This window comes from Macrosteles quadrilineatus, unplaced genomic scaffold (assembly GCF_028750875.1).
Source record: "Macrosteles quadrilineatus isolate MER2022 unplaced genomic scaffold, UCM_ALF_1.0 Scaffold_11__1_contigs__length_5352618, whole genome shotgun sequence".
NCBI lineage: Eukaryota > Metazoa > Arthropoda > Insecta > Hemiptera > Cicadellidae > Macrosteles > Macrosteles quadrilineatus.
In genome coordinates this window covers 3,995,672-4,010,501 of record NW_026542604.1, presented here as the reverse complement: position 1 = coordinate 4,010,501, position 14,830 = coordinate 3,995,672, and the positions used below count along the sequence as shown (strand labels likewise).

Below are 14,830 nucleotides of genomic sequence, written 5' to 3'. Positions count from 1 at the left end.
GGTTCTTTGTAGAAGGCTTTTACACAGCTCACAAAATCAGCACTAATTTTGTTTTTCGGTGGAGTTTTCACAACGAATTTCAACTTTGACACTTCTCCTGTGGTTTTCAATTTTACAAATATAACAAGTATGTTGTAGTCAGCGAATATTGGAAATCCTGAGGCTGGGAGAGGTTCTTCAAGTTTAGTTTCCAAAAGATCAAAATCATCAGTTCCCAATCTACTGAGCACCAAAGAGATGTAGTCTGCTGTAGTGAGAGGCTCCATTGCTACTGACACTGACACTAGAGTCAGCTGACAAGTCACATGCACTTCTCTCTCTCTCTCTTTCTCTCTCACACACAACACAACAATAGCCTACAACTGCTCACTGCACTTCCTATCTAATCACACACAAACATTTACTCTTCACAGACTTTGGAATTTCAGAAATTTTCCTGATCTAAAAATACTCTTGTCATGTTTGTTTTTATTGTTTAATAATAACAGTAATTTTTTTTTTTGCCTGAGATAAATTCAAAAATATTTCTTAGTGGCTTAAAACACAAAAAGATTTAGAAAGCCTGAAGGCCTAGTACATTAAAACAAAAATTAACCTATATAAACAAAATTATAAAGATGACAAATTAATGTATACAACTTTAACTTATACTTTATATGTGTAAAAGGAATCTATATTTTCTCATCAAAAGCCAAGAATATTATTTACTAATCCTGATATGATGCACACTCAATTAAATTGTAACATATATGTTTCAGATATAAATTTAAGTTAAAACGGCTCTAGAAAAAAACCAAAACAAGAAAGAAAGAAATAAAAAGTTCCTAAACTTCCCTGATATCCAACAATAACAATATGTTTGTAAACGTTATTGACTTACTTTAAAAACAAAATTGTTTGTTTTTAAAAGCGTAATGGTATAGATAATTTTGTTAATTGTTGTATGAATCAAGAATTCTACAGATAAACCACCATTTTCATTCTTGGATCGTGAGCTGAATTTAAAAAAACATTGAAATGTTTTGCAAAAAGAAAAACATTTCAGAAAAAAAAAACTATTTTAAGAAATCCCATTCCAAAAGAAATTGTGTGAGTAATTTTGCAACGGGGGACTATGTAATTTTTCATAACCGTAGCTAAGTGAGTAAAAATCATTGTTAAGACTTTTTTTATTTGGCCTTGAGTCTGGTCATTTCTGGTGTTCAGACCATCACTAGCATTACTTACTTACTTACTTACTTAATCCCGTTGACTCCTCCTGGAGCATAGGGCCTCAACTGTTCCCCTCCACCTCACTCTGTTGGCTGCTTCTCTCTTAATCCCCTCCCAGGTCTTTCCTCTCTCCTTCAATTCTTCCAACAACGTCCTTTTCCATGTTTTCCTTGGTCTACCCACTCTCCTGCTCCCGGCGGGGTTCCATTCTAGTGCCTCTTTCGCCACATCATCATGTCCTTTCCGTAGTGTGTGCCCTACCCATCTCCATCTTCTTCTCCTTATTTCTACATCGATTGGCTCTTGGTTTGTTCGTCGCCATAGTTCTTCGTTTGTTATGGTTTCGGGCCACCTTATCTTCAATATTCTTCTCAGGCACTTGTTTATACAGGTTTGCAGCTTGCTTACTATCCCCTTACTCAGTTTCCAGGTTTCGCAGCCATACAGCAACACACTCTTCACATTTGAGTTGAAGATCCTTAACTTGCTCTTTATTGAAAAACTGTTTGACCTCCAGATCTTATTGAGGATGCTGAAAGCTCCAAGGGCTCTATTTATTCTCCTGCCTACATCGGTTTCAGTTCCCCCATTTCTATCTACAACTGAACCTAAATACAGAAAATCTTCAACTTCCTCTACTTCTTCATTTTCAAGTCTAATTACCCCTTGAGTCTCGTCATTGACCCTCATGTACTTGGTCTTCCTTTTGTTAATCTTTAGACCAATTTTTGACGCCTCTTCATTTAGTTTTTCTGTCTTTTGCTGCAGCTGCTGTCTCGTTGCGGATATCAAGCACACATCGTCTGCAAACTCTAGCATTACAGTTTAGATAAATTTCTGCTGCATTGAATGACATGAACAGATTTTAGTTAAATAGAAAATGTTAATAAATATTTTTGCTAGAATATAAAATATTATTTCAAATTCCATAGAGTAGGCTACCCTAATTAATCTGGAAAGCCTTACAGAGCCAAGTTACTGAGCCTATAATATGACTGTTTGACATGCATAATCAGTTGATTAAACTTCTGTTACTTACTTTACCTAAATAAAATGTTATCGTTACTTACTTTCTCAGACACAGAGGGGCGTATCTTACTGAGTGCGGTGGTGAAGTGTCGCTTACACACCCGCAGGTCGTTCTTGCTAGGCTCAGTGGAGGCCATGTACTCCTTGAGTGCCTGTAGACTAGCCTCTCTGACCAGCGCCGCCAGGTCCGCTCCTGTGTAGCCCTCACATTGGCAGTCCCTCGCTACGTCTGCTAGGCTCACGTCCTCCGCTAACACTGGCTGCTTACCTCCCTGCACATTGACAGGCAAACAACTTAAGTGGGGGCTGCACTTTGCTTGAGAAAAATCATTGGCATGCTCCAAGAAGAGCACTTCTTCAATGATGGTTCTGTTCTGATTGAAGAAACAATAATTTGTCTTAAGCAGTAATAAAGCATAATATTGACATAGTGACCAAAACTTGTTATCCATCTGTAGTACTATTAAAAACAAAATAAGTAAGCCTACTAGACATAGTATATAATCAAATATATACTCAACCTAGTAGGCTTATTTTGTTTTATGGTTTCAACTTATTGTTTAGTAGGCCTAACATTTTATAAACTATATGTCTCAAATACACAAATAAAAGCTGTAGATAAAAATTAATTAGACAGTTTAGCTGGTTGACCCTACTTTCCAAAATGTTAGTCTTTTCTTTTGTAGGTACCTCATTTTTTATGTGCTAGTTTTTATTATCTTTATCTAATGATAATGATAACAATTATTGTTGCTTCTGATACAATGAATAAATTGTACCATCACAATACAAGAAACCATAAAAACCTAAACCGGCGTCGCTTAAGAAATGTTAGTTATCCGGTGTTAGCATATAAAATGTTTAATGGACTCCTGGTTTAAGTATCAGTTTGAATTTGCCATCAAACCAGCTGAAAGAGAGACTGACCAACTGGCTTCAATCATCAGGATGGGATTACATTTGATTTGGGATTTTCTTAGGACAAGATTTGTTCCAATCGTTGTCCAAGTGTTTTTCCATATCCCCAGAGACGATAATGACGTATCGTTGATCGCGGGAGGCGTTGCCGGTATAGCAGGTGAAAATTATTATGACTCTTTGGGTTTTCATGATGTTCCGCGAGCCCAGGTGACGATAATGATATCTCCATGATAGCGAGAAATGTTTAAAATTGCACTGCAATCACAGGAGTTGTTCACAATGGCTCCATAATCGGGAGACACATCGAAGATGGCCACGAATGTGGGACATGTGGACAAAAGATTTTGTTTATCATTATTGCAAGAATATAACTCAAAATTAAAAAAAAAAACCTTTTCACTCCCGTCCTGTACCAAAATTGAAAAGGAAATAAAAATACCGCCTTGAACTAAAAATACAATCTTATCCATCCCTACTTATAACACATTGTCTTTGCTAGCCGCATTAGTGAGGGAATGAGGAGTATGATGTATTTGACGAGGTCTGTCCAGGTAGTTTATATGGGATTGAAAAAATAGATTTTTGTTGGACATAACACTGGTCTAGGACTTATTTACGAAGCAAAGTATGGTTAACCCACCATTTGCACAAAGGTAGTCCTTGAACGGTGTCTTAAAAAATGTGAAAACTAGCAAGCAGCATACAAATATGAACCTTACCCATGAGTAGGATTATAAATATAATTTTAAGAAATTGTTGAAAAAACAATGAAAACAGTACAAAGACACATCACAAACCTTGGTTAGAGCTCTCAGAATGTCAACTCTGTCCTCAGCACCTGGTAGTCCAACATACAACACTTTGTCCAGTCTACCAGGCCTCATCACAGCTGGGTCCACTGCAATCACACACATCTTTGAACAAACTGTACATGCATACAAGAGATTAATTCTACAGCAATAATGTCTCACTAGATCTTTATCTTACTGTCTTTTTTTTCAAAATCGAAGCCCCTCGTGCTAAGTTCTGAGGTTGGGCTTCGGGAAAATAATTAATATTAATTTATTTTCTTGGAAGCAAAAATTAAATCCACAATGTTTACATTTCCTCTGCACCTTTTTCCTTTGTTTTACATTATGAGGTGGTGATAGTCTTGTGATATGGTTTTAAACTATTCTGGTTGTCAGTATTACCTTGGATTACTGGAAAAGTGTGATGGGGGCCCAGAGAATTGGACCTTTTACCCAGACCAGGAAGACAGCCCAAGCCAGCTTTGATTACACTTATTTAACTAACACACTTAAATACCCTAATTTTGGTTGACACCTTCCAAACTAATATATAAATATATATAAGAAAAACCTGATTGAAGCAAGAATTGGTTGAATTGTAACTGGTAGATGAACTAAGCAACCCCTCTAACCGGCAATTTAATCTCTTGGAACATGTGGCTTCGAAACATGAAAAGGATTGTTTGATTCCGTTAGGCGGAATCAAACTTGATAGTTATTTACTACATTTTCCAGCGTACCTGCGAAGCCAGTGGCTTCCCCCCCTGAGATTTACTTCTAGCCTAACATATTTTAATATTTTACTTAAAACTAATAAGTTAACTTAGCTTGATTATTGTTCATTCTGTACGAAGTTTGAAGACTCGAAGTTCGTCAAATCACGGCAGCGGGCAGACAGGGGCGAGAGAAGAGACGAGCCGGCTGAGCTTAGAAAAAATTGGTCCAAGAAAAGAGCGGTTGAACGGCATGCTAGCGCCTTACGCCATGAAGCTGTGGCGCTTGCGTCACAACCACCCCCCCTCGCGCAAAAGATTTTTTTTTTTTTTTTTTGAGGTAGGTGAATGGAGTGGGAGGTGTGACAAGTTGTGTGAAAGGTGAGTTTTTTGGTCGAAACGCCTCCCTTCATCTTCGTTTCTGGGTCCTTAGATATCTTGACACGGTTTGGATTCCAAGGAAGCCGAGAAACAATGAGGGAAGCTTAAAACCGCCCAACCAGACTGGCTCGGCTTGGTTCATCCATCGCAAAACATTGGGGTGTGAAGCTAATTTTGGTTGACCAACCCGACAGGGATGGGAGTCCACCCCCCCTGCGAAAAAGGTAGGCATTGGGTGAAAGACAGTCATACTATCCTGTAAACTTGACGGTTTCTTCTTTTGTTGGAAAAAAAGGGGACATCTGCACGCACAAAGAGTTTTTTTTTTTTTTTTTTTTTTTTTTTTATTATTTTTTTTTTATAATGCTTTGTGGATCAAGGTTAGTGGAGCAACACGGGCGAGTTCGGTGTGTCTGGCGGGAAGAGTGAGAAGTGGCCCTAGCAGTCTTGGCGATGAGCCGAGGATGATGTGCAGATTGTCTGATGAAGTATGGAGAGATGACACTTGGCTTAGGTACTGATGAAGTGTGTTGAGATTTGGCAGAGCCACAGTTGCAGAGACCAAGACGTTTTTCCAACTCGCTGATCTCAGGGGTCCGCACAGGAGTTGACCAATAGTGAGTTGTGCTGTCAGAGACCAATTGTAGACCATGGTGTTAATTCAGGTTCCGACCGCTAGGGAGTTGAGTAGCCACAGACGACTCGTTTGTTTCTTGGGTAGTGTTGTAGCCCACTATCATGATGATGAAGTTCGTGCTGAAGTGCTTTGATGATGCATATAAGTTTTTATTTTCATTATAAGCTTTCTTCTTATTATTTGTTGTCTTATTCTTATGTTTTTTTTCTTTTTTTTTTTCTTTTTTTTTTTTTCTTTGATTGTGCAGATGTTAAGACTCAGCTTTTACTGAATTGGGGCATATTACCGTAGTATTGTGCTTTGATTGGTGTAAAGAGAAAAGGTTGAAAGGGAGACTGTCGTTCAAGTGAAGGTGTGAAGGGTCAGTGGGCAAGGCGGTGGTCCGATCACTGACAGGGTTGGTCTGAATCTGTTTGGGAAACCGAGAGTTTAAGACTCACAGTGGCGTGGTGAACCAAGGTCAGACTGGTGAGGGTCGCGAGAGCTTTTGTGGTTTTGTAAGTGTGTTTAGGTTTGGAAGGTGAGAAGGATACAAAACATTTTTTTTTTTTTTTTTTTTTTTTCTTCTTATCAACGCATGCAATTTTAGAACGAGAAAAAAAGATTGCCGTCGCTTGCCACGATGGAAAACCGCGGAATCTATTGAGAACCGTGCTGCGACTTCCGTTTGGTAGATAACGATTTCTTGATTTTTGTATTGAAGAAAACCAAATTTAATTTCTTTTGCTGCTTAACTATACTAGTTTCCCTAAGACCTAACTACTGCTACCACTAGTGACTAATTAAGCTAAAGGGAAAAGAAAAGGTGGAGGAGGGTATGAAATAAAAAGAGCAAGAGATTGTCTTCCTTCACTCGACTGATATCAAGGTCGCCACAGAAGGTGCCACTACTGAGCCCTTTCATGCGGGGTAAAAATAAAAAAACAAAACATAAAATGTACACACCCGCAGGGAAGTGATTCTTACATAAAAAAAGGTTAAAACAACTCAGCAGGGGTGAAGGAGACGAAAAAGGGGAGGGGGGAATTGGCCGACAACGCCCGGGGAAGGGACGTGTAGGGCAGCCCATCCGAGGGAAGGATACCCTGAGACTCACTAGTCCCCCATGCGCTGGCGGTTTAAGAGACAGAGGGTAGAAGACTTAGCCTAATATCACAATGGTGCTGCATTCCTGGTCTGGGTAATTGGAAAACTTCTAAAAACTTGGCTGGAAAAACCTTTTTAGTTGTGAGACATGTGCGTTTCTGATAAATTTACCTGTTGTGGGATTTAGTAATCGTGCTGTCACTGGTGATGAAAAGGACTCTATTACACAAGGTTTGGACCAGACTGGTAAAAGCTTACTATTGATTGCATTGGCGGCCCTACTGATGTGGTGTTCCTTAAACATTACCCAATCCCCAGATTTATAAGGGTTGGGCAGTCTGTTTAAGTCGTATTTCTGTTGTCTCTGCTGTCTAGCTTTTGATAGGTTTTCGACGGCCCTACTCCACTCGTCGTGGGAGGATTGTGGGGTGCATTGCTCGTCGACTAATTTGTCTAGGTTCCAATGAAGTTCTAAGGGATGATGTAGGTGTCTACCTAGGAATAAACGGGCAGGGGAAGTCTTGGTGGATTCATGAATGGCTGAATTGAAAGCTATTTGGAACCAGTGGAGTTCCTGGTCCCATAGCCTTTGATGTTGATGGTGGAAGATTCGGATGGCAATTTTGATCTGTTTGTTTACCCTCTCGGCGTGCGAGGGGTTGGGATAGTATGGGCTGGTGTATATGTGTTGGATTCCCAGACCCATACAGAGGTTCTTGACGGTAACAGACTTGAAATGTGAAACATTATCAGAAACCAAAAATTTGGGTGGGCCAAATATTGCAAAAACTTGTCTGTTGAGCACCGTGACAGTTGTTTCCGCCCTGGTGTTCCTAACTGGGATCATGAAGCAAAATTTTGAAAAAGAGTCTACAATGGTGAGAATGTATCTATTGCGGTTGGCGGACAATGGAAGGGGTCCAATGTGGTCAATGAAAATTTTTTCCCAAGGTTTGGTAACGATTTCAGAAGCGAGTCTTCCGACCTTGGTGTTGGGGGCTTGTTTGCACCTCTGACAGCTAACGCAAGCTCTTACCCTGTTAGTGACGTAAGCCTTGAGGTCAGGAGACCAGAAAAAGGGCTCGATGCGAGACAAGGTTTTGTTTATGCCCAAATGAGCTGATGTGGGAGATTCATGGTAGTATTTGAAAATGAGGTCAAGAAGCTTGGATGGAACCACTACCCTTGGTTTGGTTTGATTTGGTTGACGGTGAAGAAGGATATTGTTCTCGACTGAATAATTTTGGGGTTTGTTGGTGGACCTGATGATCTTCCTGAGGTCAGGATCATCGAGTTGATGGTCGGCTATGTCTTTGAAAACCTCGGGGAGAGCGAAAAGGGATAATGTGGATGGTTGAGGAGTGGGGGGTGAAATTTCAGTTGGTTCGGAGTTTTCATATAGGCGAGAAAGGGCATCGGCGATGACATTGTCCCTTCCGCGGATATGGTAGATCTTGAACTTGAATGAATTTATGAAAGAGACCCAACGGGCAATCTTACCCATCTGTCGCGGGTGGTTGAGAAGCCAGGTGAGGGCTGAGCAGTCTGAGTGAAGCTCAAACTCTCTGTGTTCCAGGTACTGTTGATATTTTTGCAATGCAAAAACTATTGCAAGGCATTCGAGTTGCAAGGTGGAATAATTTAATTCATGCTTGTTTAAAGCCCTAGATGCGTACGAGACTGGAAACAACTGGTCTCCGTGGGTTTGCATCAGTACGGCCCCAATGGCTGAGCCGCTAGCGTCGGTGTGAACAACAAAATCCCTTGTGAAATCTGGCATACGCAGTATCGATGAAGAGACTAAAGCTCTCTTGAGGGTCTCGAAAGCTTGAACCTGATCGGGGCCGAAAACAAAGGGAACTCCCTTCTTCTTCAAATGATTTAGAGGAATGGTGATGGTCGCGTAATTTTTAATGAAACGTGCGTAGAACGCCGTCATGCCCAAAAAACGGGATAATTGCTTGACATTTTTGGGGGTGGGGTACTCGTCAATTGGCTTTGTTCTATCAGGGTGTATGGAAATGGTGTGGTTACTGAATACGTGTCCGAGAAACTGAATTTTATTGGCTGCAACTGTAATTTTTTGGGGATTGACAGTGAGTCCGGCGTCACAAAGTCTTTGAATAACTAACCCAACCTTTTGCAGGTGATCCTCAAAGGTAGAGTCACTGTACACACATAGATCATCGAAAAAATTATATATGTAATTAAATTTGATGTCTCCAAAAATTCTGTCAATTAATGAGGTGAGCACCATGCTTCCCGAAGCGAGTCTAAAAGGTAGATAGTTGAACTCATACTGTGCCCAAGGTACAACAAAGGACGTGTAGGGCTTAGACTCCTCGGCCAGGGGTATCTGATTGTAAGCCGAGTTCAAATCGAGGAGAGTAAACCAGCGCGCTTGCCCTAGGTGCTGGAAAGCACTTTCGATCGTCGGCATGGGTGTTGCATCCAATTCTAAAATAGCATTAAGATTCCTATAGTCAACGACCATGCGGGTTTTGCCCCCCTTCTTGGGTACCAAAAACGCCGCCGAGGCGTATGGGGATGTTGACGGTCTGATTACCCCCTTCTGTAACAATTCGTCGATATGCTGCCTCATCAAAAGAAGTTTGGGAGGGGCGTACTGGTAAGGCTTGTTGCGTACTATCTTATTCTCTTTTACCCTAATGTGGTACTTCAACAGATTTGTGCGCCCTAAACTGGTGGTGATTGTTTCGGGGAACTGTGAAAGTAATTTGGTAACTGATTGCCTCTGTGCTTGAGTCAAGTTCTCCCCCATGGCAACCGGGTTGTTCTGCTCTTCGGAAATGGATGTAAAAATGAGTGGGAGTGCTTTCGGCGAACCGTAAGGAAAGGTAACTGTGTGGTTGGACATGTTTATGACTGCTCTGGTTTTGGTCAAAAAATCCGATCCTAGCAAAAGGGGAACAGGCAATTTGCGGGTGACTAAAAATGGGAAATTCCAGGAAAGCTGCTGGATTTTGAAATGCAATTTGACTAGAAATTGGAAATCCATGGGTTCGCCGGTGGCTGAAAGCGCAGTGTAGTTTGTTGGTTCTTTTTTGACCACGGCCCTTGTGTGTCGCTTTAAAAGCTTGTAAAAATCAAATGATAGCAAACTGAAAGATGATCCTGTGTCGATTAGTGCGTCCTTAAATATGCCCTTAAAATTCAAGGTCACATGGCATAATTCGGTTTTAGGTACGGTTGGTGAACCCTTTGGCTTGTTTCTTAAGGTTTGACTGGTTGGCGTCGGTGTTACGGTTTGAACAACGGGGAGCGCTGAGACGCCTAACGGTGCCCCCCTTTGTCGTTTCCCTGCCCTATCATGGAAGAATTGAATTGTCGATTTGGATTGGTGTTGTGAGATGGCGGCGATTGATTGTTTCCGGGCGGTTGTGCTCGGAAATCGTTGAACGGATACCTAGGAATGTATGGTCTGTTCGTCGGTCCCGCGAAATTTTGACGATGGCTTGGAGCGCCTTGTCGGTAGCCGGGGCTACGTGACGAAGAAAATGTTTGATGGTGTGACTGCGGTCGGTAATTTTCCGTGCTGCGCTGACTGTCTGGCCGCGACACGGTGCGTTCACCCTCCAGCGCGCGCACCATTTGAACCCTAGGGGCCAGAGCAAGAAGATCTGCCAAGGAGCGTGCCGCGGGGAAAGCTGCCAAAGCTGCTCGCGTTGGTCCATTTAGACCATTTAAAACTGTGTCCAGGACGTCCTGCTGGGAAAAATGGGGAATCAAAAATGCTGACGTCCCAGAAATACTCTCGACGAACTCTGGGAGGGACTCAGACGGCCTCTGTATTCTGTAAACCATGCTAGAAATTATTGCGTGCCTGACCTGACCCGGGAGAAAAAAATCTCTAACATTTTCAATGACCTGTCCCAGCTTCGCGCGATCAGAAATGCCCTTCAACCAAAATACTCTCATTTGATCCGCCGTGCGAGGGAGAATAGCCATCAACAGATCCTCATCCGCGCACAATCCTAGCTTGTCTATTTTGATGGCCGCTACAAGAAATTCTACAAGCTTTCTTGGCTCCGCCCCGGTGGCGACTGGCAAATCTCTGACGAGGTCGTCGACAACTTTCAACCTATTTCTGCTTGCCTGGGGGGGGGAGTGGGTGCCAGACATGGCGGTCGCGATCTGCTGGCCCACGGCCATGGCGGTGGCTTGAACCAAATGGGTCCAATCTGTAGGTGCCTGGTTGGGTTCTTCCTTCGCGCTCGTGTTATTGAAGGGCGCGACTCCTGGAAGGAATGGCAAATGCGGATGCTGCTGGGACGTAGTGTGGATGGTATTTGTGTCTAAAGAGGCTTGTGCGGTTTGTGCAGGGACAAGGGGCTCGGCGGTATCATCCATGAGATCCTGGCTGGTCCTAGTGTGTGCCAGAGGGTTCGAGGACCTTGGTGAGGTCCGGTCGGAGGTTGTCGGGCATAGGCTCGGACCCACCATTCAATTGGAGCTTGCACAAAAAATCGGATAGCAAAGTTCTATTTTGGGTCAACGACGACGCCGGAGTAATCCCTAGTATGTGACATTGATTCACCGCGTCTTGCGCATTTAGTGAATATACCCAAGAAGTGCCAGGCGGCATATCGCTGGGCGCGTACACTGCAGAAGGCATGATGGTTGCTAAAGACTAGCCTTTAGCAAAAAGAAATTTTTGAAACCTACGCACTAGGCTTATCCTCACAAGACCCTGTAGCCTGTGTATAAAAAATTTTAACAAGGGGGAAAAGCCAGGCCATCCACCTAACGCTGGAAAAATCCCTAAAATTTTTTTTTTTTTTTTTTTTTTTTTTTCCAAGAGAAAATGAAAAAATAAACTAATCTGACATGGGTGAAAGAGAATTCTCTATTAACGGAATTGACTTCTTGAAAGCGTCGCCATTGAAATGAATTTTGTCGCGACGCCTAGAACTTCCATAATAAATATGAAAATAATGATGAGCTCCTGCGGGAGGTCTATTACCTTGACGAAGTCTGATCGCAGTGTTAGAAAAAACTTATTTATTTGTTGCAATCGTGTTACTGCTGGAGTGGAGTTAACTATCCTAGGATAACATGGCAAAGTCGCAAAGACAATTACCATCCGGGGATAATTTCGACGTAACATTCGTAGAAAGGACAAAAAGGTGTTCTTGAATTTTCCAATGTCGGAGTTAGCTAAGAAATCGTTGGTACCTAAGAAAAACAGCAAGGGTAAGTCCTGCTGTAAACTTGATCTATTTAACTTCACGTAAGACTTGAGGTCAGAAACTTTTGCACCTGAAATGCCCCTAACCAAAACTGGTAGTAACTTGCCGGTTAAAACTGGGTTGGAATTAGCAAAATTGCAAAAACGTACTGCGTATGAATCACCTAAAACTTGTAGAGTTGTAGGCTTTGCTGCGCGGTACATGTTATTGATAAACTTAAGATAGGCCTAAATAAAAAACACTCTAAAAATGTCTAAATTTTCACTAAAAATAATTTATCAGCTACCAATAAATTCCCCAAACTAACCAAATTTTGTTTCAACTAGCCTAACTATTTAATTTCCACTACTAAAGAAACCAGCAATCCGTAAAGATTGCAGTAAACCGTAAGCGACTAGGCTACCTAGCCAAACTATCCACTACAGAAATAAGTTAGGCTAAAGAAATCTTTAAAGAGCTAGGATTAAAATCTGAGACTCAAAAAATTAAATTTGGGGTGTGTGAAACCTTATTGTAGGTGGCAAACCCTCAACTTAGTACAAACATATAACACAGAAAATAAATAAATATATTACAATTTAGAAACACATAAATTCAGTCACATGAACATAAATCATCACTAGGGACATATTCACAAATGCTTTGATATGATATACTATATTTTGATAATTACATAAACACATAAAACAATTTTATAATTTACACTGAATTTAAGTCACTGGAATTAAACTGCAAGGTGGTGACTCTACAAGACAAACTGGCTTTTATTTTCAAAACAAAATCACCCTGCTTAGCAAAATGCCGATTTACGTTAACAAAATATTTGGGGTAAGGCCATTTACCTACCTTATGACCTGCCCCAAGGAGTAATTTTATGCCAGAAAAATGCCTCTTGAATAGGCTTACTGTAATTCAAACACTTAAACTCAGGCTAACACTTAAAACACTGCCCTGACGGTCGAGGTTGACTGCTACTTGCCTGAAACAACTTTAAACAAACAGCATAGCCCTACAAATAAACAGTTGGGTCTGCCACCCCTACAGGCCTAACACTTGGTAACCTTGCAACACAGACTTTACCATGCTCTAGGCCTACAGCCCTGTCTGCCTAACTAAATAACCCAAGGTAGTAAAATCTGGCCAGAAAATGCAATAAGGAACAACTCAACTGTAAGAAAATATTTTTGACTAGCCTAACTTGAAATATTTCAAAAGGCTAGGACTAACCTCAAATGAAAAACTGTGTTGAAACTAGGCCTAAGCAAAATGTGTAACCCAAGCCGGCAAAAGCCCACTTACTGGTCCAGGCCTAAAGCTCTGCTACCATTTGAGGTGGTGATAGTCTTGTGATATGGTTTTAAACTATTCTGGTTGTCAGTATTACCTTGGATTACTGGAAAAGTGTGATGGGGGCCCAGAGAATTGGACCTTTTACCCAGACCAGGAAGACAGCCCAAGCCAGCTTTGATTACACTTATTTAACTAACACACTTAAATACCCTAATTTTGGTTGACACCTTCCAAACTAATATATAAATATATATAAGAAAAACCTGATTGAAGCAAGAATTGGTTGAATTGTAACTGGTAGATGAACTAAGCAACCCCTCTAACCGGCAATTTAATCTCTTGGAACATGTGGCTTCGAAACATGAAAAGGATTGTTTGATTCCGTTAGGCGGAATCAAACTTGATAGTTATTTACTACATTTTCCAGCGTACCTGCGAAGCCAGTGGCTTCCCCCCCTGAGATTTACTTCTAGCCTAACATATTTTAATATTTTACTTAAAACTAATAAGTTAACTTAGCTTGATTATTGTTCATTCTGTACGAAGTTTGAAGACTCGAAGTTCGTCAAATCACGGCAGCGGGCAGACAGGGGCGAGAGAAGAGACGAGCCGGCTGAGCTTAGAAAAAATTGGTCCAAGAAAAGAGCGGTTGAACGGCATGCTAGCGCCTTACGCCATGAAGCTGTGGCGCTTGCGTCACAATTAGGCCTACAAGTTGATTATTAAATTCTGCCACACAGCTGGTTGAATTCACCAAGGAGAGATTTTGTAAGACTAAATGGCACCATTGAATTTTTTCAAGTTGTGTTTTTTGGTTTGTCAATGGCTCAGTAGGTAAAGTGACTGACTGTGCTGCAGCAAGAACCTGCATGAACCTGCTCTATGTCGTCGAGCAGGTTAATGTCCATGTGTCACCATTTATAGTTTATCACTACAATTCATTCTTTCACTGTTACGGCTACCACACAACTACTTATTTTTTGTCATTTATGTTCCACCTATAGCCCTATCTAATGGGTTTGTTTTGACTGTTTTTCACAGAACATTCTTCTGTGTCCTCGCCTTGTTGCGAAGCACTGGTTAATAGCAACAGGTTAAGAAAAATAATTAATGCATTCTGTATTTAATAAACGAGATGGAAATTAAAAACCATTACCAATATCAGGTCGGTTGGTGGCCGCCATGAGGAACACTCCATTTCTGGCCTCCACACCATCCATCTCTGTGAGCAGCTGGTTCACCACTCGACTCGCTCCATTCTCCATGTTCATTCTCTTGGGAGCCAATGCGTCTATCTCATCAAAGAATATGACACAAGGCTGGGAGCTGCGAGCTCGCTGGAAACATTGTCTGACTGCTCGCTCACTCTCACCTACATACTGTGAAGTGAATTGAACACCATTAGACAGTAGGATAGTAAAATTTCAAACACAAAACACAATTACATTTCCGTGATACTTCCCCACACCACTACTACAAGCCAGAAGTTGGCAAGTTTTTGTCCTACCTCATGCAACAAATGAATAAAGACTCTTCCTTTAGACCGTCTATCATATTTTG

General features: G+C 41.4%; 1 protein-coding gene across 2 annotated transcripts in view; it reads right to left on the bottom strand.

Moving 5' to 3' along the window:
- LOC129004731 (nuclear valosin-containing protein-like) overlaps positions 1–14,830 on the bottom strand; it is a 36,875-nt gene that overhangs the window by 5,437 nt on the left and 16,608 nt on the right. For both annotated transcript variants that reach the window (XM_054433318.1, XM_054433319.1), the window contains exons 15-17: positions 14,427–14,649; positions 3,960–4,060; positions 2,283–2,513 (exon numbers count right to left, since the gene is read on the bottom strand). In XM_054433318.1, the coding sequence (XP_054289293.1) occupies positions 2,283–2,513; positions 3,960–4,060; positions 14,427–14,649 (555 nt within the window). The remainder of the gene's footprint in view (positions 1–2,282; positions 2,514–3,959; positions 4,061–14,426; positions 14,650–14,830) is intronic.